General features: G+C 47.5%; 1 protein-coding gene across 1 annotated transcript; it reads right to left on the bottom strand.

The window, feature by feature from the left end:
* Positions 1–6,712: 6,712 nt before the first annotated feature.
* Positions 6,713–10,784, bottom strand: Fzd7 (frizzled class receptor 7). The gene has a single exon (XM_028765617.1). It carries the CDS (start codon positions 10,049–10,051, stop codon positions 8,330–8,332), a length of 1,722 nt encoding a protein of 573 aa, XP_028621450.1. The 5' UTR covers positions 10,052–10,784; the 3' UTR covers positions 6,713–8,329.
* Between the last annotated feature and the right edge of the window lie 14,737 nt (positions 10,785–25,521).

Below are 25,521 nucleotides of genomic sequence, written 5' to 3'. Positions count from 1 at the left end.
CATGCTACATATTTAAGTCCTTTTGCTCTCAGGGAAAGAGAACCAGATTCAGTTTTAGGGAGATCTGGGTGGATGCTTCTCGGTGCCTTGGCTTGGGATTACTTAGGACATTGAATAAACTGCCTTTACCCTCACAGCTGTGGGTTCCCCATCTTTGGAAAGCATTCAAGGTACCCCCTACCGATGGGTTAGTATTTTAAGTCCACAAGGAGAGAAAGATTCTTCGAGAATACAGAATTCAGTGTTTTCTATTCAGTCCCTAGGATCCCTGCCTTAGCGAGCAGGATGCTGCTCTGGCTAAGACTGGGGTAAGTCCTACCAGTCACCATGCTCAGCACAGGGCCCGCCTGACACCCAGCACAGGAAAGATCCTCTAGAAACTGCCCTTTGGAGCTTTAGAGAACCGTGGTTCTAGCTGAAGTTTCTCTCTCCATCTGCTGTAAAAAGTGAATCAGGGACTAGCTGTTGCTTGCTTTCCTTCCAGTGACTCTAGACCTGGAAACAAGCACTACATGCTGTGTGCGTCCCACTTCCCCAGCTAGATGCACCACCACCTCCAAGTAAACAACGCGTGGTTGGTGCTAGGTTTTGTGGCACATGCCTCCATCGTTGCCGCTGTATTCTACTTCCTGTGCCACAATAACCTCCCAAACAAGCTTTTCCTTTTGATTCAATTGTACTCTAGGCCCTTCATGGCCAAGCTGAAGTTTGGAGCTAGTGGCTTGGATAGCTTGTCTGTTTTCTTCACCGTGTACGGAACTCTGCTCCTTGCCCCTCCTCCCTTCGTCTCTGCTTCTTAAATGCCCTCTCTTGCTCCAGATAAGCTTTTCTCTGGAGACTTTTTGTTTGTTTGTTTGTTTGTTTGTTTGTTTTTGGGGTTTTTGTTTTTTTTTTTTGAGACAGGGTTTCTCTGTGTAGCCCTGGCTGTCCTGGAACTCACTCTGTAGACCAGGCTGGCCTCGAACTCTGGAGACTTCTTGAACTCTAAGCTCAACCCAATGCCAGAGCTGAGTAGGATAAAAAGCTTCACAGGTAAAAAGCACTGAAGGCAGCTCACCAGCAAAGCAGTAGAACGGAGCTCCCGAAGTATCCTTACAGGTAAGTGGACCCTCAGTGTAAGCATACAAAAACCCCTCACGATAGCTTCACGTTTATCTTGTTAGGCAGCATTTGAAAGAGGCTTTTAGGAACCTAGAGAAACATTTAATTCCTGCCTGGGTGTAACTAACTGGTCAAAAGCAAAAACGGCTGGCCCTATCATTTCAAGCCTTTGAGTATAGATTTGGTACTAAAATACCCAGCAGCAAAAATTCCAAGAAATTGGCTAAACCTGGCTGTATTATGGTCACATGCTTGGGAAGAAACCAAGAGTACACAGATTAAAACCTTTGTTTCTGAGAATCTCACTCTTCAGCCAGGCCTGTCTCAAACGCATGATCCTCCTGTCTCAGCCTCTCCAGTGCTGGCATTACAGGTGTGCTGACCCCCACTACATCCAACCCAGTGGGTTACAGAGTGAGGAGATGAAACAGCCTGTTCCAGGGTTCCACAGTCATGTGACCTCCCTCCCCCAATGTCTGAAGTGGCTCCAGTAGACGCAGAGCGCATACTCACTCGGTTGGCTGAAGGGCGGACCTACAGGAAGGAAGAATCAATCCCTCAGGCATTTTATGAAAGCTGTGGGCGCTCCACAAATGGATGTGCCGATTTAGTATACCGTATGATCGTGTTTGCTGCCACTGGAAGGCTGGAGGAAGGTTGTCACCTCAGGGGCCATCTTCTCAGATGAGGAGAGCAACCCCACAGAGTTGAGAAGGAAGCAATTTAAGAGCACAAGAGTTCCAGAGTGCCACATGATCTAGATTCTCAGGGACAAATCCTTGGTGGGTCTCTCTCTGTGATTGACTGGGCTGACCTTTGAAGCACCTTGCCCAAGGTCAGGCTGCAGATTACAGACAGCATAGATGACATAGCCAGTCCGAGCATAGCAACCACTCTCCCTGTTCCTACATCACTACACTTCACTGATAGCTTTTAAAAAAATTTTTTGTAATGAACTCGCCAGTGACCATATCGCACAGCTAGATTAGGGTAGCCATTCAAATAAATGCTTGTCCAGTCCTAAGCTCCATAGAGCTCAATAAACTCTGTACAGTCAGAAGAGGCCCAGTGAAGAGTCATTCACCAACTTATCTTTCAATGGGTAATTGCTTTCCACTCCAGGATTGAAATAATTGTAAGAATAAGTCAAATGATGAACTTTGCCATTTGAGTCTCTCTCCTGATGCCTGTCAGTTCCTGCCAGCATCATGACATTTTTGTTTTGTTTTTTGGTTTTGGTTTTTCGAGACAGGGTTTCTCTGTATAACCCTGGCTGTCCTGGAACTCACTCTGTAGACCAGGCTGGCCTCGAACTCAGAAATCCTCTTGCCTCTGCCTCTCAAGTGCTGGGATTAAAGGCGTGCGCCACCACTGCCCGACTGCATCATGACTTTTTATCTGCTCACTCTTTCTTGAGGGACGAGGTCACTCTGAATTGAGTCTAGACTTTCTTTAGGTTGGCTTTGTCTGTCACACTTTCACCTGTTCACTCTTAACCTGGCTGCTGAAATGGAACATAAAATAAACTATTACTATCAACTTTGCTTTCCCTTCACTACTATATTGAGAAAATTCCAAGAATGAACACACACACATCTATCTATCTATCTATCTATCTATCTATCTATCTCCCCAAAGAGAAGACTGGGGAGATGGCTTGCTTACCCCACAGCTACAAGGATCACAAGGATCACACATGTAAGACACAGGTCACCCAAACACATGTAAAAGCTGCATGTGTGTTAATGTAACTCTAGGACTTAGAAGACAGAGCCAGGAGGACCACTGGGGCCCACTGCCCAGACGTGCTAGCACCCAGTCGTGCTAGCACCCAGTCGTGCTAGCAGAACTGATGAGCTCCAAGCCTGCTCAGAGACTTGTCTCAGCATCAGCCTCTGGCCTCTATACACACATGTGTGCACCTGTGTATACACAGCTGTGCATACACTGGCACTCACATACATATTTCACACACCCACGTATCCCCCCACATGCATACAAAAGATAACAAAAGAGAGTAAGAAAATATGTTTATCAAGAAGTTTAGTAACGAGATTTTTTTGAAATCAGTTTAATTCACCATGGAAGGAATAATAAAGGAAAAACCAAAACAGGGAGTTTCTGTGATAAAATACCAAGACCAAAATCATCTTCAGGAGAAAAGAGTTTGTTTCATCTTACAGTTAGTAGCTATTTTCATCTTACAGTTAGTCAGGGAAGTCAGGGCAGGAACTCAAGGCAGGAACCTGGAGACAGGAACTGATGCAGAGGCCATGAAAGAGTGCTATTTGCTCTTGCTCCTCATGGCTTGGTCAGCCTGTTTGCTTTACCATCCAGAACCACCCACCCATGGATGGCATACCACCCATGGGCCCACCTATATCAATCATTAATAAAGAAAATGCCCTACAGCCTTGCTCACTGGCCATCTGGCGGGGGTATTTTTTAAATTGAGGTTCCCTGCCTCCAATGACGCTAGCCTGTGTCAAGTTGGCATAAAAACTAGGCAGTACAAATCTATGAAGTGTTGGTTAAGTGCACACTGGGGTGGTTTCACTCTCTTCTAGGATTTCCTGGAGCCCTGGAGACTGTTATTCACCATTCACATATGCATATACAAAAATATACCATCTATAAATAGCCATCTGCCTTTTCAGTGAAATTAAAGATGGGAGAATGAGATTTTTCTGAGTGTAATTACAGACTTCAGACCTACAGCTGTTATGTTACTCTAGTCATACCAAGAGAATCTCCAACGTCACTATTTTATCTTAAGTACACTTAAAAAAAAACTAAGATGTGAACAGGAGACTTTTTTCCTCCTTCCCAAGAGTTCTCACAAACCCGGTGACCAAGATTAGGTGTTACACTGCACTGTTGTGTTTTGTTTGCATAAAGTGCAGAAAAATGTTCAGTGTTTTTGTTCCTTATCTGGGGATTTACAAACTCCTGCCAATGTTTTTCTTAAGCTCTATGTACACCCTTTTGCAAATGCTCTCTCTCTATGTGAGTTTCTGCTAAAATACAACTTCTTAAGAAAGCCCATGGGGTTTCTAAAATTCTTAGGTAACGGCTGACCTCACAGGGCATCCTAATGGGAACAGAATGAAGTGAGAGGTTCTTGCTAACAAGAGCAGGTAGGGATTTCTTCACATGCCGTGTTTGTTCCCTTGTTAGAGACCAAGCCTCTTCCATCATGGGAGCTGTGAAATGCTAGGAATACGTTCTTAGGAGCAGTCACGAGCCATCCCTTGGAAAGGTTTAAGTGCCTTCCATGGTTGTTAAGAATAAGGAAAAAAGAAAAAAGGAAAAGAAAAGAGGAGGAGGGGAGAGGAGGGAGAGAAGGGAGGAGGAAAGCAACAAGCTCTTTTTAGCTAATCTGAAGGCAAACATTCATAACAAGCTGTTAAGAAAGGCATGGTTTACCTGGAACTTGTCATTCTATGACTGAAAACTGGATAAATCTGAAGAGATTCAAAGTCACTGAATTTTCTCTCTTTGCTGCCCAAATCTTTGCTCAGAACCCAGGAGACTCATAAAAACAAAAAACAAAAAACAAAACAACAACAACAAAAAAAAAAACCAAAGTGGCTTTGCACTAGTGTCTAGCTAGCCTTTCTCCTCCTGGAGAGAGCTGTCTGTCATTGGTTTTCATTCTTTCTGTTTGTAAAAGACACCCGCCCTGTGTAAGCCTGTTAATTAGAACAAAACCAGAGCTGTTTCTGTTACACTTTAGAACGACAGAAACTTCTAGCCTGTGGTGGGATAGGAGAGACAGCAGCGCACTTCCTACTTTGGGTAGAGCCAGAGTATCAACACCTGAATTAAACAAGAGGCCAAAGAAAAGGCTCTCGAGGCTTAGAACTGGGAGTTCCACCTTCAACATTTCCCTGAGGAGCTACCCAGGCGCGTCTGATTCCAAAGTTAGCCTCTGAGAGCAGCAAAGAGCAGAGTAGCTTCTGAGGCCAGCTCAGGGTCAGGCGTGGAGTCTATTCCTGCTGAGCTGCTGAGTCACTGCCCCTCAGAGAGCAGCTGAGCCTGTTTCAATTTACCTAGAAGACTCGGAGAAGCCTCCAGCTGAGTGTTCTACAAAGGTGACCCCAGTTCTTATCTGGAAGCATCTACAAACTTTTCCCTACCACCTGAATTCAAAGCATTTAGATATTAATAATTTAGATAAGGTGCATTACATACACACACATACTTCCCATGAGGGTTCAAAATCAACGGAAATGTAGAAATACCAAAAATATCTTCTAGTCCTTTCAAACACAAGCTTAGACTCCGAAGGTTAGTAAACTACAGCTTAGTCTCGGATTCTGAACTTCTAGTAGGTCCTCAAAGGCTTCCCTCAAAAGGCTTAGAGCAGTGGTTCTCAGCCTTCCCAAGGCTGTGACCCTTTAATACAGTTGCTCATGTTGTGGTGACCCCCAACCATACAATTATTTTCGTTGCTACCTCGTAACTGTAATTTTGTTACTGTCATGAATCATAGTGTAAATATCAGATATGCAGGATATCTGATATGTGACCCCAAAGGGGTCCAACCCACAGGCTGAGAATGGCTGGCTTAGAGGCAGATGAGGAGGAGGTGGAGGGGAGTAGAAAACAGGAAACAAAAGTAAGAACAAAGCAAACCCCAACGCTTTTGTGACCCCAAGGCACCATCCTTTTCTATGGGACAGGACACACCACACACTTGCTACACCTTCTTTCCACGATAACGTTTTTATTCTTTGGTTTACTATCTCAGGAAGAATAAATAAACATTCACTTTGTATTTTTTAAAAAATTTATTTGTGATCTGTACATGTGATAAAGTGGGGCTTCATTGTAGATCTTTAAAGGTAAAACAAAACAAACAAAAATCCAAAGTAAAAATGTATAAATACAATATATATTTTCTTACAAAAATGGGAGATTTACAAAATATACATACTGCACTGTCTCTATGTTACAAATTTCACATGCACTTAAGAGATAAAACACAAAAGATGCCAAACTTGTGTAGTGGCAGCTTAAAAAAAAAAAAGATTCTGACAGGTGAGATCACTTTGAAAGTTTAAGAAATACAAGATCACTTTAATTATAAAAATCAGCTCCATTCAGCTGAATGAGACGCATATGAAGTAATTTGTACTCTTGACAGTACCCCCTGGTTGGCATTTAAAAACTGCTCTGAGAAACTGAAGAGGATTGCAAAATCGGAGGACAGTCAGTGTCAAAGGTGGGGTAAAGGTTAACTCCCATGATGCTTTGCTCAGCTTTACACCATTATGCCAGACTTCTATGGGGGGGGGGTAACACGATTTAAGATTAATAAATGTAAGTCTTCTAGCGCATTTCAAAGAACTCCAGAATCACTTTGAAGTTCACCTTCCCTTAATGACTTTCTTGAAACCGGGTTCACACTCTCCTCTTGCTTTGCCATCATTCCTCACGCCAAGGCTTCATGCAACCAGAGAAAGGGTCAGCATGTGTCTTATACGTGTTTAAATCTCTAGAACTACAAGAAAAGGGGGGGCAAACTTTTTTTAGACCTTTTTTTTTTTTTTTTTTAAGGTTTTTCAAGACAGGGTTTCTCTGTGTAGCCCTGGCTGTCCTGGAACTCACTCTGTAGACCAGGCTGGCCTCGAACTCAGAAATCCGCCTGCCTCTGCCTCCCAAGTGCTAGGATTAAAGGCATGTGCCACCACTGCCTGGCTTATTTTTTAGACCTTTAAATTGTAACTTTTGTCTTTACTAATGTGAGCATGGTGCCTCCTCTTTTGTCTTGAGGACAAATTGGGAAGAGGAACCAGACCTGGTGGGCCACGCCTTTAATCCCAGCAATTGAGAGGCAGAGGCAAGTGGATCTCTGTGAGTTCAAGGCCAGTCTGGTTTACAGAGCCAGTTCCTGGATAGTCAGGGCTACACAGAGATACCCGTCTGGAGGAAAAAAACAAAACCAAACCTAGCCAAAATCCCAAATTGGATGGAAGGAAGGGGGTAGAAAATCAAAATTTGTGTTATGGGGGTGTAGAATGGAGGGAGATTTTCATTAAGCAGTTTCATGGAGTCTTATTAGATCATGTGTTCTGAATTAAATCTGTTTTTAAAAAAATAGCAAAACTCTTTGTGTTTTCTTTCTCCAAGTCAGAACGTGTGGCTGAATGGGTATAAAAGCCGACCTTCACTTTTCCTTAAAAAGAAATGTTTATCTCAACCAAATTAACAACCAAAGGGAAACCTCAGATTTCTGCTGCTTTGCGGGTAAAAGCTGCTGTCTTCACAGTTAGGCCTTTCCTCAGGGAGACACTTTTGTTTCCCGCTTTGTCTCTTACAACAAAGACAAGGGGGCGAAATGCATTCCTGTTTTGAAAAGCAACAAGTCATCACTTCTTTTCTGGGTATGAAACTAAAAAAAAAACCCCCAAAAAACAAAAAACATTCTTTTTCCTCTTTGCCTCCCGCCTTCCCTAGAAAATGAAAAAGTAGCAGAAAATAAAAAAGTAGCAGAAGGTGTCTACCACTCGCCTCCTTGGCCGCCTCTGGAAAACCTTCTCTCCCATCTTCACGTTAGTACTTTAGCAGGCAGGCCTCCCCAGACTTCCAAATGCTTATTTTACTAGACTTGAAAGGAGTAGGGAAGGAAAAACAGGCGGGAGGGGGTCCGGGAGGAGGACTGTAAGGTCAGACCCTGGAAATTAACCCATCTGGGCTCCAGTTTGGCCCCTGTGAAAAGAGATTATGGTTTGACCACCGCTTGACAAGGGCACCGCAGGGGTTCCCCATCTAGGCCACAAAGCCTGGGCTGCAGACAGAGAGGTATCCCCCCTCCCCCCCCTCACTGGAGTGAGGACAGCCACTTGCCTTGCAGCAGGGGATTGGACTCACAGCCCTGGCACATCTCTGGCGCCTGAAGAACTCACCAGTCTCTGCTGATCTCAATCTCTCCCTTAGGCTCTAGCCCACCCAGATCTTTCACAGTTAGCACCGTCCAGCAAGTCTTAGCCAAAAGTCTTTTCAGCCACTGCCTTTGCCTTTTCTTTGGGCCTCCTCTCAAAACCATCTCTCACCCCACAAATCTCTTCTCACCTCCAAATAACTTCTCACTTCCAGGTTAAAGCTCAGTGAAGGGGGCAGGTAGCTTACGGAAAGAAGCCCCCACCCAGCAGTTCTCTTTCCCTACCATGCCTCTGCTCCTGCAAAAGGGTAGAAGGGGCAAGGGTAGGGTAAGGACCGGGGCTCATACCGCAGTCTCCCCCTTGCTGCTGTGGCTGAGTCTGTGGTAGAAGCGACGCCATGATTGTAGGGTCTTGCCGGACCAGATCCAGAAGCCGGTAGTGATACCCACGATCATGGTCATCAGGTACTTGATCATGAAGACTGTAAAGTCGGGGCTCATGGGCGAGAAGTGGCCGGGAGGGCAGGGCACAGCGTAGCTCTTGCAGGTCTGCAGGAGCCAGGTGCGTTCCCAATGCTCGCGGAAGGCCTGCTCGTAAAAGTAGCAGGCCAGCACGATGGTGGCCGGCACTGTGTAGAGCACGCTGAAGACGCCGATGCGCACCATGAGCTTCTCCAGCTTCTCCGTCTTGGTGCCATCGTGCTTCATGATGGTGCGGATGCGAAACAGAGACACAAAGCCGGCCAACAGGAAGGACGTACCGATGAAGAGGTAGACGAACAAGGGCGCCAGCACGAAACCCCGCAGTGCATCCACACTAGACAGGCCCACGTAGCACACTCCACTGAGTAGGTCACCGTCCACCTGGCCCATGGCCAAGATGGTGATTGTCTTGACCGCTGGCACAGCCCACGCGGCCAGATGAAAGTACTGCGAGTTGGCCTCGATGGCCTCGTGGCCCCACTTCATGCCAGCTGCCAGGAACCAAGTGAGGGACAAAATGACCCACCAGATGGAGCTGGCCATGCCGAAGAAGTAAAGCACCATGAAGAGGATGGTGCAGCCCTCCTTCTTGGTGCCCTGCGCCACCGTGCGGTAGCCATCGTCCGAGAAGCGCTCCACGCACACGGCACGGTCCTCTAACAGGAAGCCCGCCACGTGCGCCACTGCAACCATGAAGTAGCAGCCCGACAGGAAGATGATGGGTCGCTCTGGATAGCTGAAGCGACGCATGTCCACAAGGTAGGTGAGCACTGTGAAGAGCGTCGAGGCACAGCACAGCACTGACCACACACCTACCCAGAGGCGGGCGAAACGTCTCTCCTCTTCTTTAAAGTACATAAGGCCGTTAGCACGGCCCGGCTCACACGGGGCACCGCAGTCACGCTCACCTAGGAAGCGGTAGCCCAGGTAGGGGGGCACCTTGAGCTGGCGTGGGCAGGAGAAGGGGAAAGACCAGCGGCCTCTGCCATCTGAGGGGGACATCGCAGTGAAAGGAGGGTCTGGCAGGTAGGGAGCAGTAGGGTAGGCGGTGGGGCTGCCGCCCGCGTTCCCGGAGCCGTCGGATGTGTTCTGCCCCACACATATCTCGCCGGCGCCGTGTACCGGGAAGTTCTCGCAGCGCAGCCGCTCCGGCCACTGAAAGCCGAACTTGTTCATGAGCGCCTCGCAGCCCTGTCGGGCGCGCTCGCACAAGGAACGGCACGGAGGAATGGCTTGGTCGAGCACCGTGCACACGGGTGCGTACATAGAACATAAGAAGAAGCGCAGCTCGGGAGAACACTGCACCTTTACCAACGGGTAGAACTGGTGCACCTCGAGGCCCGCGTCCTCTTGATTCGTGTGGCCCAGCAGGTTGGGCAGGATGGTCTGGTTGTAGGCGATATCCGTGCACAACGGGATGGAGATGGGCTGGCAGAAGCCGTGGTCCGGTACCGAGATGCCTTTCTCGCCGTGGTATGGCTGAGCCCGGGTGTCCGTGGGCAGCGCGCCCAGAAGAGCAAGCACCAGGGCGCAGAGGCCCAGGGGCGAGAGCGACGCCGCCGCCGCGCCGGGGCCCCGCATCGCCGGCCGCGAGTGCAGCGGCGTTCTCAGCTGGAGGAAAAAGACGAGGCGCTGGGGAGCGGCTTGGATGCAGAGAGGCGCCGCCGCGCCCGGCGCATGAGAGTCCTCCCGGCGCCGGGGCCGGGCCGTGGGCGACGTGGAGCCGAGGGTGCTAGGGTGCCTGCACAGCGGGGGCGAGGCCGCCAGCCGAGGGGGCGCCTCTGCCGCCTCCGCGTGGCACTCACGCGGCCACCGGGGGTTCAAACTCCTGGGCCTGGAGTGGGGGATCGAGGGAGGGGGTGTCGCCTTACCCTCCCCGCCGAGACGTAACGGTGCGGCTTTTTCTGCGGCGACGGGCAACAAACGTCTCCGGTTACCCTTCAAAGTTTGCCCAAGTTTCTCGAGCCCCGGGCGCACGCAGATGCGCACTCCCCTACACCGAGCGGGGCCTCCGCCAGGCCAGCTCTCCGGGTCTCCGCCTGCTCGCCGGGCCCTCGCCTCGGTGGTGCTGCTCCGCCTTCTCTCCTTGAGGCCCCGCAGGCCACCGCCGCCGCCTCCTCTGATTCTGGAGCCTCCTTCAGTCCTAGGAAGGTCGGCCCCAAGTTTCAAGTCAAATGGCTCCTTCTCGCTTTGAGTCCGATCGGTGCTCGGGAGGTAAGAGCTGGACAAGCTCGTTTTGGAAACCTAGTTGCGCCGAATCCGAAGCGCCGAGGCCCCTGCACCCGCGGCCTCCCTGCAACCGGGCTCTCCTGCCCCGCACAGTCCCAGCCCGCGACTCCCCGCGTCCACCACCGCCCGCCAGGGAAGGAGCGCAGAGTAACGCCTGGGAGCCGCACTGCTGGCCAGAAGAAGCGTCGGGCTTGCTGGGCTCCGGGCCGCCCCGCCCCCTCCCCTCCCCCCATTCACAAACCACTCCGGGGGCGGGTCCCGAGCCCTCTGGACGTCCAATAGTGCGCTTTGTTTTTTCTGTGGACGCCTTCCGATTGGGTGGAAGTCGGAAGGGGCGGCCGAGGGAACGAGGAAGGCGGTGCTTGATGCGCTTTGGGCGGATTCCTGAGGGGGGGGGCAGAGGACCGAGAGAGAAAAGTTAGGAAAAACTTTTACCCAGAATTTGCTCAGGGGAGAAAAACGTACCAGAAAGGGAACTTGCTTGAAAGATTGTTTCCTTTTCCAGGTACCCTAAAATACACATTTCCGAGCAAAAGGGGTCATTCGCCGAAGGCTTTGGTTGAGAAGCTGAGAATAGCACAGCGCCAGAGCGGAGAGACGTGACCCGGAGTCACGTTAGCCTTGCCTGGCAGGCTAGGGCGGGAGGATTTTGGTTAGCATCAGTGTGGGTCGAGAAAGGGGTGCGACTAAGGATCGTTTTTTTTCTTCCCATACCCCAGCCGACCACGTGAAGACACAATCTCCTCTCCCTCCCCCAGTTACAAAAGTGGGGCCGTCTGGAGGGAGAAACCCGAGTCGGCCGAGGGGCGGACTTGTGGCGGGAGGAAGTGCAGACCCTCGGAGGAGAGGGCCCAAAGCTGGGGGCTGCGCAGCATTCATGAGCCTGCCACCCCTCCCGGGCACTCTGCTGGGAGCCTGAAGAGCCCAAGAGGCTGGGGGGTTTTGGAGAACTCTAAAGCAGCTCTGGAGGAAAGCTTATGAAAGTAACCCGAGACCGAGGGCCTCGGAACTCTATGTACGATTTACAGATCGCCTTCGGTTGTCCCGTTTTCTCTTCTTTCTGTGGTGTGTGGCCTTCGGGGACCCCATCTTCGTTGGAGAAGCAACCATTTGATCTTTTCCATTTGGAATCTACATAGAAAAGTTTTAACGCGCGTTAGAAACCAGGGCATTTGCTAATTAAAGGGCTTTCCAGACACAAAGAGGGGTTATTTTCCTTCTGGGGTAGCGTTTTCTGATTGGCAAGCGTTCTTTTGTTCTTGGTCAAATCTTAACCCTGCTCCAGGCACTGGGCGCTCGTGCGCGTTGTCTGATTGCCCCGGACGGGTCGGAAGTTACTAAGGGGCCTCTGCCCTCTCACAGGAGCCAGCAAGGAATATCATGAATATTATGAATTCCCATGCAGGGAAGTGACAAGTTGAATCTGTCTCTGCAATCTTACTATTTTAAACAACACTTTTCCTGGCTGAGTCCTTCTGCCTGTCTCAGTTGAGTGCTGGGGCTTGAGAGATTTTTGAACAGTTCGAATGTTGAATGCCGGCAGAAGTAACTCGCTCTGGTACACAGTTTCTTCAGCTAGGAAAAGGCTGGTTCTGAAATCTGAGACAATTAATTGGATTCCCTTTCCTCGCAGACCTGGGCTTCTTCTAATTTTCTTTTTATTTACTTTATCTCAGAGGTTCCCTGAGCTCTTTCCTTCCACTTTGGAATTCTTGTCTTTTGTGCTCCTGTTAATGCATCTGAAGAGCCCAGCCCATTGGAACAAGGCAGTGCCAGACAGTTGACACCCTCCACCCGGCCTGCAATAAGAATCACCGGTTTCCTTCTAAACTCGGTTTACCCTTCCCACCAGTCCCCAGCCCCGCTTTAGAGTATCTGCCTCAAAGCAATAAAGATGAATAAGCAACACTTTCCTTCTTAAAAAATAAACATTTTTCAAGACCTCATCTTCTGCTTTCTAAATTATTCTTCCTATTACCTACCGCTGTGCTGTGTTGATATTTGTTGGAAGATGTTTAAGGCACTGAGGGCTGTTTTGCTTTGTCATTGAAGGTGTGGGTGGTGGAGCTTGGATTCCATTCTTTTCCCCACAAGGTTCAGGATGTCCTCCTTTTTAAAATTAAAATTTCATGCTTATTCATCAGATCACTGATCTAACTCATCTCTGCTTATTGAGGGAGAAACACCAAGCAGTGTTGTCAAAAATATATGAAAACTGACAGGATAGAACACTGCCTTAAATACAACAAAAACCAGTTAGCTGATGAGTTGCTCTTCCTTATAGTCCCCGACAGTTCTGTTGTTAGGCAATGGGAATAATGATTTAGGAAGGGGGGCGGGATGAACCAGTATGGGAAGAAATGAAATATTTTTAAAGCAATCTACACATGGGGTACAGGAAACCCATCCTAGATGGGAATGTCATGGCATTGAGTCCTTTTGCTCTATCCCAGACAGAGAAGAGCGAGAAAGTAGTGGAGAAGCAAAGATAGGTGTTAGGAGCTGGGATGGGGAAACTATTTTAAAGATGATTTAAAACAACAACAGCGACACTCAGTCTGGGCTTGGGGAATAGGGATGTAGCTCAGTACGGGGCAATTGTCTAATGTATGAGAGGCCCTAGATTCAGTCCTTCATCACACACGCGCGCACACACACACACACCAAAATAAATACATAACTTCAATCCAAAATTACTCCAAGAAAAAGAATGTACTGTTTGTGAGCCTGGTGTGGTGGTGCATACCTTTTATCTCAGCATTTGGGAGGCAGAGGCAGTTGGATCTCCGTGAGTTCGAGGCCAGCCTGATCTACAGAATGAGCTCTAGTGCAACCAGAGAGCTACACGGTGACAGTAGTGACATCCTGATTCATACAAAACCGCGAGTATGTGTATGTGTGTGTGTGAGAGAGAGATTACTGTTTGTGAGACAATATTGAAACGTTCTATGCCTGCCTCATGTCACATGCTATGATTAGTTTTGAAATGCTACAGCTTTAAGAAGCGCTGTCATAAAGGAGCAGAGCAGAAGAAGCACGTTCACAGTGTGAGGAGCAAGTCTGTCTTAGGCTCTCTGACAAATGAGGCAATGTTGGTTTACATTCTCCCTGGGATTAATTTTCTTTCCAAGCAACACCTTCCACACCCAGCTCCCAAAGCTGGTATCTTCTTTGGAAAGCCAAGAGTGGAAAATTTTGTAACTGTCTGCTGCAAAACTTCCAATTGTCCCTGCCCTTTAAAATAACAAAGGCCTTTATTTCTTCACCTCAGAGTCATATATGGCCTCAAAGAAAGTGGTGGTAGTCACTAGCTCCATTTTGTTTTTCAAGTACTACTTATTTTGGCTAGGTCCCAGTTTTATCTAGCTGAATACATTCTGATGTCACAGCAGACTTGAAATGGCCACGTGGTACCACAGTCCTGTTCTTGTAATGAAACACTGGCTGCAAGAATTCATGAAAGGCCAGAAAGGGGCACCTTGGAGCACACACCTCTCTTTCTGGCCTCTCTTTTGCCAGACACTTTTGACATTGTAACACTGAAGATGTGAGATATCTAATTGCCAGACTGACACCAACTTATGTTCATCTTCATTTAGGGTGTTGGTTTGTTCTCCACCCAAACATTTTTATATTTAAAGTACTTTCAAATGTTATGGAAGTTAGAGATTTGTCCCGATTGAAGACAAGGAAGGCCATGCTATAGTGGTATTCATGTTTGGTGTGTGGGCAGAGATGATTTATATAGCAGACTCAGTTACTGCATCTGTTGAATCAACTTTTTTTTTGTTATTGTTGATCAAGAGTTTTATGAGTTATTTCTTGTTGTATAACTAGTAGTTCCCCAATATAGCAGCTTAGAAAGAACAAATACTTGGTATCTCACAGTTTCTAAGTGTCAGGAACCTGAGCGTACTTAGCTTGACCTGGCTCTGCATCTATCTGCTCATTGCAAGCAGGGTTAATCATGACTTCATTCAAGGTCTCTCTCTCTCTCTCTCTCTCTCTCTCTCTCCTCTCTCTCTCTCTTCCTCTCTTCTTTTGTTGTTGGGTTTGTTGTTGTTGTTGTTGTTGTTTTGTCTTTTGAGATAAAGTTTCTCTTTGTAGCCCTGGCTGTCCTAGAACTCAGAGATCCCCCTGCCTCCACCTCCCAAGTGCCCCACTTTCAAACTCAACATCGAGACAGCCTTGGGCTTTCACAAACTGGTGGCCAAAGTCATCAATTTCCAGTCATTTATCCCTCTTCTAAGCACACTCAAACTATGAAACTTCCTTCAGGGTGAAGGCTCAGCAGGAGAGAGCACTCAAGTTGGGGGTGAGGGAAGGGGAGAGTTAGACTCCAGACTGTGACACTCAAAAGAGAAGCTACAGTCTTTTCAATCCCGAAGTGACAACCTGTTGCCATATTGTATCCATTAGAGAAGAGTCCTGCTACTTCACTTAAGAGGCAACAGGGATGAAGCAAGGTGTGAAGACTCATCACAGTGATGGACGTCAGGAACGCTTCATAAGGTGATTACTATGAAGGTTATTTCTTTCACCAGAGAGTTGTGTACACAAGGGCACAGAGAGAAACAGCTCTTGGCCTGCTGGCCTTGCAGTCCAAGAATGAGAACACAGAGCTGACTGGCTACGGTATCTGTTACTGTCAGAACAGAACCCTGACCCTGGAGGACTTTTTTCAAACACACATCTTTGGGCCCAGGGAAAAAGAATGTTGAGAAAGTTTCATCATGAAAGACCGTTTACAGTTCTAGGAAAACCCTGTGGGTGCAGAGAGTAAGCCACTCCAGGAACCTTGTCTGCATTCAAAGGACAGAGCCTTTTGAATAGAGTCTGAGAGAGACTTGGGCCATCTGAGCTGTGAGGTGACAGCATTGTGGGTAATTGCCACCTGCATCCCAGTGCCACTCTCTGTGGCACTAAGGTGTGGGCAGAGTGCAGAGGTGGCCAGAACAGATTGGCTTGGTTCTGGTTCTCACTACTGATTTCCTGTCCTGCCTCAGGCCAGTCACCTAACCACTCTAGTTCCCTCCAGTGTGTAGAGAGGGTTCGTGGTGTAGGAGCTGTAAGACGCTGTGACCCAAGCACAAGAAAATCATCACAACAGCATTCTGGTTTGGTTATGGGATACAAAGCATGAGATGAAATAAAAGGCCTGTATTTGTGACCCTGGCTCTTTGCTGAAGTAAGTGTGTGTGTGTGTGTGTGTGTGATGTATATGTATTATATATGTGATATCTTATATATATTTAAAATGTGGCTATTTGGATGCTCAAAACATAATATATATTGTAATATATTATATACTATAGCGGTATGCTAGTGGATGTTTATACCAACTGTCTAGGAGGAAAGCCTTGGTCTGTACCTTTTCCAATTTCCAGGGTGTAAATACTGCTGCTATGGTGGCTGTCGACCCAACATCTTGTCAGTGAGCTTGAAGCTGCAAAAAATAAGCACACAGGAAACCCTTAGTAGGACTTCTCTTCCAATTGTTTTGAGCATCCAAATAGCCATACTTTAAATATAATGTCCACTGATAGTACAGTGCCGGGTGCTATAAATACAGTATGTCTAATTTCATAACAACCCTGGGAGATTCCTGGTAGATGTTCCCTAGAGAAGCCAGGCCTAGAGTAAAGCTAAAATCTACACAGTGGTTTTCACCACACTCCATGGCACACATGGCTAATCTCTGTTGTTGTTGTTGTTAATACAGAGGAGTCTTAGATGTTGGCCTTTGAGATCCAGGCCTGTGTTAGTGATGCCCTTGAGCATTATGCTTCCGCTGTTTTAGCCCACTTGGGAGAGCCTATCAATATTCCAAGGAACAATGGAGTTCCCACTGCTGAAACTGCCCCTAGTGGGCATCTAACTTCAATCTTGGCCCCATCACATCACACTGGGTATGAATCTCTGGCGATTCTTTTGAGTCAGTAAGGCTTGGGGACTTGTATCTCAAACCAGTGCTTTGTCACTGATGCCACACAGAATGTCTTCAGTCTCACAGAGTCCTTACTCTGGCTGATTTCATTTTGAACTGAAGGCTGGAAATATCAGAACTGTAAAGGAGCAGTGTGTGTGTGTGTGTGTGTGTGTGTGTGTGTCTGACTGTGTATCTGTATGTGTGTCTGTGTATCTGTGTGTCTGTGTGTGTATCTATGTGTGTGTCTGTGCATCTGTGTGTATCTGTGTCTGTGTGTGATGGGGGGACAGAGACAGCGACAGAGAGACAGAGACACAGACAGAGAGAGATAGAGAGAGGGGTGAACCCAGAGACCGAGAGGGTTGGACAAACAACTGAATGTGTGACGTTAGATTCTGAGATCTTATCTATGAGGCTCAAGCTCACTGCTGCTATTCTGAAGCGTGACAGCTGCTACTCCCACAGGTCACTTCCTCAGAGTGATGTGGCCATCTTGGACCACATGAACTCTGACCTTGAAGACTGAGTCATGAATAGATAACGTGACAGAGCCGTGAGGTTGTCTGTCATGAGACCATTGTCCAACAGGTGTATCTGCTGGAAGCAGAGTGGCCACCTAGTTATATCCTTTGTTTTTTGGGGAGGTCTGATGCAAATACACAGTGAACAGAAAAGCAAAACTCAAGAATCAAGAGAAAGTGGGAGGAGGAAAGTGCCGCGCAGACAACTGCGCGGGTAGGAATGGTGGCAACGGGAGAGGTAGAAGGAACGACAGGAAGGCAAAGGGGAAAATAGGAAGGAAGAAGGGTGGAGGGAAGTAAGGGAGGGATAAAAATCCCACATATTTTAAGAACAGAGGACAACCAGTCACTGGAGAGGCATCTCAGTAGTCAGAGCATTAGCTGTTTTTTCAGAGGATCCTGGGTTCAAGTCCACGCATCTACATGGTGGCTCACAACTGTCTGTTAACTCTAGCTACAGGGAATCTGGGGATCAAACGTCTTCTTCTGCTCCTGCCCCTCCCCTAGGTACCAGACATACATGTAACCAAAATACTTGATCACATAAAAATAAAATAAAACAATAAAGAATTAAAGAGGAGGAGGCGGAAGAGGAAGAGGAGATCAAAAGCCCAAATCACAGGGGCTGCTTCCTGGCTCTCTTCCTGGTCTCAAAATCCTACCATGCCCTAACGAAACCACTTGACCACTTTATTAAGCTCCTAGAGAAAACCCTACCAGCCATGTGCCAGGGCCTGGAAAAGCTGAGCACATGGGCTTCTTCTGACTTTCCTGTGAGGTTGGCCCGCAACCTTAGAAAGCTGACCACATGGTCATCAGGAGCCTAGGAGAAGCATTACTCCCAGCTGACAAGCTAGTTTCAGTCCTGCAGAGACCGGTGTTGCCAGACCTGCCTGGATGCGGAACTTGAGAATAGGGCTGGGGATGTAGCTGGTGGGTACATGCTTGCCTAGCGTGCATGACTTCCGGGTCAGGTTCCTTAGCACTGCCCAAGACCTAGTGTGGTAGCTTGAACCTGTAATCCCAGATCTCAGGAGACAGAGGTTGTGTGGTCAGAACTTCAAGTTCACACACAGCTACATAGCAAGCTCAAGGCTAGCTTAGGATACATAAGACCCTGTATAAAAACAAGCATGCAAGAAACAAACCAAACCAAACCCGGGGAACATAATAGGACTGCAATCAATATATTGACTGAATTATCTGTAAAAGCTTCAGAGCCTCTTTCTTCTGGGTTGTGAGTAGAAATAAATTTGTTAAGGCACACTACCATCTTTAACATGTTGTGGGACTGCTGTCGTCCTTCAGCATCTCCTCCTCCAAAGTGATGAGGAGAAGCCCCAGTCTTTGATTGCACATAAAGTCTAGGAGGCTCCCCTTCTTGCTTTCCCAGTGGTAGACACTGGGATGTGGGTGTCCGCAATAGTCTGTTGTATACAATAGAAACACGATAGATACCTCCTCCTTCCTGTGTATTGATGTCTAGAACTTGGGAAAGGAGAGAGAGAGAGACTGGAGTCACAGTCTCTGATACCATGCTATATGAATTAACTTCTTTTCAGTGTCTGAGGTCATGCCTTACAGCCAAACTCGCTCTATTTGATCACAGTGTGCCTGGCCCATAGGATTACACTTGCATCTAGTCCACTCTGATGCTCCAGTCTCCCTCCTGCTTTGTGACCCCAGTTGGGAGTCTACTTCATTTCTCTTCTCTGTCATCCACAAAGTTGAACATTTGCTTTGTTGAGTCAAATTGTGCCATTCATCAGTCATGAAATTCAGTGTGTCAGGGGTGGGAGTGGTTTTGCAAAAGGCGGGTGTACAGGATGCAGATAGGGACAAAAGACCTTGGGCTCCTGAGAACCATGGGCTGCTGTCTCTTCTAAATGGAACACAGACTTAGGATACATGAACTAAATTCAGTGGTATGAGGGAACTGGTTTCGAGTTCTAAGGAAGTTGATTCTCAGGGGGGTGGCGGTAGAGGGATGAATTTTTAAAAACCTGCTTCCCTCGTTTTAAACATCTGTTAAAAGCTCCCCGAGAGGGTCTAATATGAAGCCAGGGTTTTAAATAGTTGATGACAAAATAGAAAGAAAGGCTTAGTTTCCTCTTCTTAAAAAATATATTAAGTCAGTGAACTGTCTCCTCCAGTGGGTGCCAGCCTGGAGTAGGCACAGTACATTTCTAGACCTTCTAGAGAATTCTGTGGAAGAAATACTTCAGTGACCAAGAAAGTCCTGGGGGCCTCCTGATGAATTCCACACCCTTGGCTAAGGTCCAGTCTGGTTACCCCTGAGCTTTTCCCAGAAGAAGCTGTGCTTTGTGATATGGCTGTAGCAGCCGCTAGCTCTATTTGGGAGTCTCTGGACTAAGGAAGGGCTCCCCAGTGGTCGGTGTTCTCATGGATGTGTGGTGCACAGGTGAGCAGGTGACACCCCCAGGGCCCGCTGGCTGACATGCTCCACAGACAGAGCGGTCCCTTAAGGGCCACTTGCCCATGGCTTTTTCTTCAGTTCACATTTCCACTTAATCTCCTCCCTCTCCCTCCCCTGCCTCCTCCCTATTGTTATAAATAGCACTTTAAACTCTAGAGCCAGGCTCTTCAATTAAGGTGTAGACAAAGTGGTTTGACTCCACTTGATTAAAAACTCTGAAAGGGAGAGAACACAAACCTTAAAACATTTGCTCTTCAAAGCCAGCCAGGCAGGAGAGGGAGAGAGAGGGAGAGAGAGGGAGAGAGAGGGAAAGAGAGGAAGGGAGAGGGAAAGAGAGGGAGGGAGAGAGAGGGAAAGAGAGGGAGGGAGAGAGAGAGTGAGAGAAACTTCCATGATCTCAATTTTCCAGATGTCAGTTTAAAGGGGCTAAGAGTTCCTAAGCCTTTGTTTACCAAATCCTTGCTCAGAAAACTCTGAGCACCCAGGGCTTTGAGGACCGGGAAGAGGAGGCCACCCAAAGGCCAAGGTAGGCTGGGAAGGGTGGGAGTGGGGCTGGAGCACATGGTGGCCATTTGAGTTTTTTTTCCCCCTCTTAATTATCTGGGGCTGCCCTTCGAGAAATCAGTTCTCTTTGCAGTAGGGAAATTAACCCTTAATCTCCACAAATGAGGGCAATCAACCCACTTACTAAATAAACACAGATCATTACAGCTTTGCTGCCCCTCATTGTGATTTAATTTGAGAATGTCTTCACCTGAGCAGGAGTAGGGCCGGGTGGTGCTGTCCCCTAGGGAGATGTCAGATTGAAAAGTGAGAGAGTGAGCCAAGCCGAGCCTGGATAGAGCTTTGAGATATCCTCTGAGCCAAGCCTAGACAGAACTTTGAGATATCCTCTGAGCCCGAGCCTGGACAGAGCTTTGAGATATCCTTTGAGCCGAGCCTGGACAGGGCTTTGAGATATCCTCTACCAGTGAAAGTCTAAGTCCCTCCCTGACTTGGTCCTACTGCGTGAATTTAGCAGGGAGCACTCAGTCGTGTGGTTAACTGGCTTTGAGAGTGGAAGCTGGTTAAAGCCAGTTTTATTTGAATGTTGACATGGAAGTCCCTGGGATGGGGACAGAGACGCTCTTTATTTCTTATTTTACTCTCATTAATAAGTTGAGGAATCTGTCTTTGAACTTAATTCTTCGCCTCACCCACCAGTTCTTCTGTTTATTGGTAGTCACTGAGGAAGTCCACTGCACTGGGATTCTGTGCCAAGTGCACAGGGGGGTGCCCAAGAAAAAAATGATCAATGAACTACCATAGCCCAACTCAAGCCGAAAAGCACATAAGACAAGCTGGAGACCTCCTTCACTTATTTAAAAATACGTCTTTAGGAGCCAGTGAGGTGGGTCAGTACCTGTCACCAAATTCAAAGACCTGGATTCCATCCCTGGAACCCACTTGGTAGAGAGAACTGACTCCCTCTCGTTGTCCTGTGATTTCCACACATGCAGAGCCACATGTGCTACACACTACACACACACACACACACACACACACACACACACACACTCACACTCACACACACACATGCACACACACTCACACGCACACACACACAGAGCCTAATAAATGTTAAGAATAAGAGAAATAAAAAAGAAGGAGGGGCTGCATTGAGGAAAGACTTGGGGATGTTTTTCAGAAGGAATCTGAAAGTTAATAATTCTCACCTTCTCTTACAGGTAAGGATGCCACTCAAGGTGTGAAACGAATTGTCCTCAGTCTGATGGAAAGGCTGAAGATAAAGTCCACATTCAGGTCCTGGGCACCTGTTTTTGTTGTTGTTGGTTTTTGTTTGTTTGTTTGTTTTTGTTTTTGTTTTGTTTTTTTTTTAAATCAGGGTAGCTTCTGCCTGCAAGACCTGCAAGAAAGCTGGTGAATGTGGCTATTTTTCTTGCTTCCCAGTCACCGGAGGTGACCCCTCACAGCTGGGCCTCATCAGGAAAGGCCTGGATGAGGTGGGAGAACTTCAGCTGAGGTCCAGCCTGACCTCAGCATGGGAGGAGGGAGGGATTGTCTCTACTGGGGAAGGGGCTGTGGATGCTCCTGTGGCTTCCAGCAGGAAGAGCTGAGGCTGAAGGGGGAGAGACAGCCCAGAGGCGGGGAAACAGCAGCGACAGACTTCTCACTTGGGCAAAAGGTGCTTTGGTCTCCCTGTGAAACTTCACCCCTCTTCTTCCTCAGCTCTCCTTTACAAAGTTAGTCCACCCCCAAGAGATGGCCCCTGCTTTAAAGTCCTCGCTCTAAAGACCATATTGGTTGGTCCTGCTTTGTTTTGGCACCCTGGGATGGGATGTCCTAACTTAAATCCCAGCTGAGCAGTTGGGAGTGAGCCAGCTGACTGACTCCAGCGTCTGGGGCTAGCCAGATCCTTACTATTTTTATGAACTGTTAACATTTATTTAATGCTCACCATGCCTGAGACATCCTGCCCACCCCTCACCCCACTCTCCCTGAACCTTTGTCCGCAATAGCCCTTGCAAGTGGCTATTCTTTATCTCACCCACTTTACAGATGAGGACACCAAGTCATAGAGCAGTCTGAGATCCTACTGACAGGAAGGAACAAACTTTGAACCCAATCTTTTCCTTGAATAAGAAGCGGGAGAAGGGGTGACAGGAAGAAAGGGGGTGGCATTTAGCCCGCCCAAAGGGCGTGAGGCTGTCTGCCCTGGAGAATGCCTGATAGCTCTAAGAGAAACAGTCAATTCAGGTGTTCCATGAGGCTGCATCTCTGTCTAGCACCTCTGTGGCCAGCTGTCGAAGGGGACATCGACAGCCTAGCATGTCTGTGGGAGATGGGATCATTATAAAGCACATAGCTCACCTCCCCTAGTGACCAGCTCACATTTCTCCCTCGGCTAAGAGGCAGGGGAGAGTTTTCCCACCAACTATTTGTAAGCTCCATTTTACTGCTGGAAAGAAGGCAAGACAGCTCAGGGATGGTTAGTGTGGTCCAGTAGGGACCCCAGCACTCTGTTTATAGCTATGTTTGGGGAGGTATGGGTGAAAGCCCAGGGTTTATGGATTTGAGTTCTTATTTAGTAGCTTGTGTGGCTTTGAACAAGTTGCTTCTTGTGGCCTTAGTTTCCCTGTCTGCAGAGTGGTAATATTCGCTGTAGCACCTGGCTCCTGGGACGGTGACGAGTCAAGGAGAGGAGACGATAAACTTAGTATCTGGTAGGCTATAAATGACCAATGGACAGGAATTACTATTGATAAAGGTTTAAAGAAGCAATTTAGGAAGATACAAGGTGGAGGCTTGTGGTTCCTCAAAAGGCCACCAACACGCTCTGTGTGCGGATGAGAATTACAACATTGCTGACAGGCCACAGAGACGGTCTTAATCAGTTGCTATAACCTGTAGGAGCTGTTGAAGCTGATTGTTCTTCCAAGTCTGGATGCTGATACCCCACAGAAAAGATATTTTAGGCCTTCCATTTTTATTTCCACCCATGTCCATTTTAGGCATAGGTCTCTTGGCAAGAACTGTGCTACATGTAAATAAGGAAAAAACAGAAATCCCAGTTTCACCCCTAGGCAACATTAGTTTGTCAGTGTGATCACACTCTCCTCAGAGGCTGCTCTGGTGGGGAATAGAAAACAGGGAAGTCAAGGGTGAGCATCCTTACCCTTCAGCCTGATTCTTTATCATTGTCAGGCCCATGTATTCAGAGCGCCCAACACAACAATCCAGATCCGACACAGTAAGAGGAGTGCTGTCCTGAGCTCGGGGCTCTTCAGAAGCGGTGGTAGTTGGGGGTGGCTTCTGGGAGTCCTGGGAGAAAGCTGATGAGGATGGCTGTTCTTGGCATCCCTCACTTTGGACATATTTGCAACGGAAAGGCCAGAAGCCATACTGGCAAGAGCACCTGCATCAGAACTATCTTGTATCCAGGAGACCTGGCACCAGTGGGTCGTAAATATCTGTCGGCTTAACAATCTGCTGTTTTCTACTACCCCCCACCCCCGTTTCACACTGTGCAGTTAAATGTTAAAATATTTTTCTCCTTATAGTTTCTGAATGTGTCAACTTTGTATTTATATATGGATACAGAATAAAGATTTATTGCAGGGGTCAAGCACAATCTGCCCCACTGTAAGATTCTGTTCAGTGGACTCTGTATTGATCAATAACGGCCTCCCCTGTGTGTAAGTTCTGAGTGACCATCCTTAAAACACAACTGTCAGTTAATTACAGGTTAGGTGTGGAGCTCATCGGAATAGCACTTGCCTAACATATTCAAAGCCCTGGGTTTTATTCCTAGCAATGAAAACCAAGCCAAACCAATTAATTACAAAAATGCCATTTTGAGTTTTAACAAGTAATGGCAGCTGTTCTTTTTGTTTTGTTTTGTGATTTGGAGAGGCATCAGATCCTCTAGAATTGTAGTTATAGATGGTTGTTAACCATTATATGGAAGCTGGGAACCGAACTCTGGCTCTCTGTAAAAAGCCAGTTCTCTTAACTGTTGAGCCTTCTCTTCAGCCCCAAGATTTTTGATAAGCATTAAAGCAAAACAAAACAAAAACAAACCTCTCTCCAAAAACCTTACAGTTGCCCTGAAAGCTTAACATGATTTGATTTCTTTTGTTGTTGTTGTTGTTTTTTGGGTTTTGTTTGTTTGTTTGTTTGTTTTGTTTTGTTTTTCGAGACAGGGTTTCTCTGTATAGCCCTGGCTGTCCTGGAACTTACTCTGTAGACTAGGCTGGCCTCGAACTCAGAAATCCGCCTGCCTCTGCCTCCCAAGTGCTGGGATTACATGATTTGATTTCTTATTATATATTTATTTATTTGTTTGTTTGTTTCTGTGTGCATCTGTGTTAATTGAATACCATGGCACTTGTGTGGAGGTCTGGGGTACAACCCTGTGGGTCATTGGTGGGGACCAATTCAAGTTCAAGTTGTCAGGATTAGTGGGAAGCACCTTTTTTTTTTTTTTTTTACCCACTAAGCCATCTTGCTTACTCTTGTACATCACACACACACACACACACACACACACACACACACACACACACAGAGAGAGAGAGAGAGAGAGAGAGAGAGAGAGAGAGAGAACTGGAGTTTTAGAAAGGCAAAATAATTTATCGAAGCTTGTGAAGCTAGTGACATTTGGTTTGATTTGGGGCTGGGATTCGAATCTGTGCTGTCTGACTCCAGAAGTGGTACCACTTGAACCCACGGCCAAGTGTCAGGGGTATAGGTTGCTGCTGGCCAATGAGCCATGCTGCCTGGTGAGATTTCACCTTTGCCTGAACTTCATGAAGGGAGGCTATCCTTAACGGCTCTCACTTCATTTAAGATAGCTTTAAGTGTTAAAAAGTCCTTCATCATATCGAACTGAAGTCGGCCTCCCCAAGGCTTCCTTGATCTGTACAGTACATATTTAATCTCTCTTCCACGCAATCGCCCGTCAGATACATGTGTACCACCCCATCCCCAGGCCTCCTCCTCTATATAGTTTGTGGGAATCCGGGAAAAAGGCCCTCTCATGGGTCCAAGCTCCCAATGCAGCCCAGGGGAGGCTGGGTGGGCTCGAGCACCAGGGACATGTTAAATCAGATAACTCAAATCGATCCCAGCCAAGGTTTGGAAGCATGGGTGAGGAGATATCTGGGAACCAGCTAAGCATTCTTAGCTGAATCAATGCTTGTCTGTAGCACAGGCACGGCCATAAGATCTAATCGGCTCTGAAGATGGGGAGCGCAACGGACTTAGCAAGGACTTGGGGCGTGGCCTTGTAGTGAAGTCTTTATTCCAACTTAACGGGATCCTAAGGGTAAGAGCAGCATACCAGAGGAGAGTGAGAGAGCGAGAGGGCAAGAGACGAGACGAGAGAGAGAGAGAGAGAGAGAGAGAGAGAGAGAGAGAGAGAGAGAGAGAGAGA

The sequence above is a fragment of the Grammomys surdaster genome, unplaced genomic scaffold (assembly GCF_004785775.1).
Source record: "Grammomys surdaster isolate TR1022 unplaced genomic scaffold, NIH_TR_1.0 165, whole genome shotgun sequence".
In the NCBI taxonomy this organism is placed as follows: domain Eukaryota; kingdom Metazoa; phylum Chordata; class Mammalia; order Rodentia; family Muridae; genus Grammomys; species Grammomys surdaster.
The sequence above is the reverse complement of the archived record's forward strand: the minus strand, read 5'-3'. Positions and strand labels throughout refer to the sequence as shown.

What these genes read in the sequence shown, in the direction of transcription:
- Fzd7 (XM_028765617.1), bottom strand. Translation starts at nt 10,051, where the DNA reads ATGCGGGGCCCCGGCGCGGCGGCGGCGTCGCTCTCGCCCCTGGGCCTC.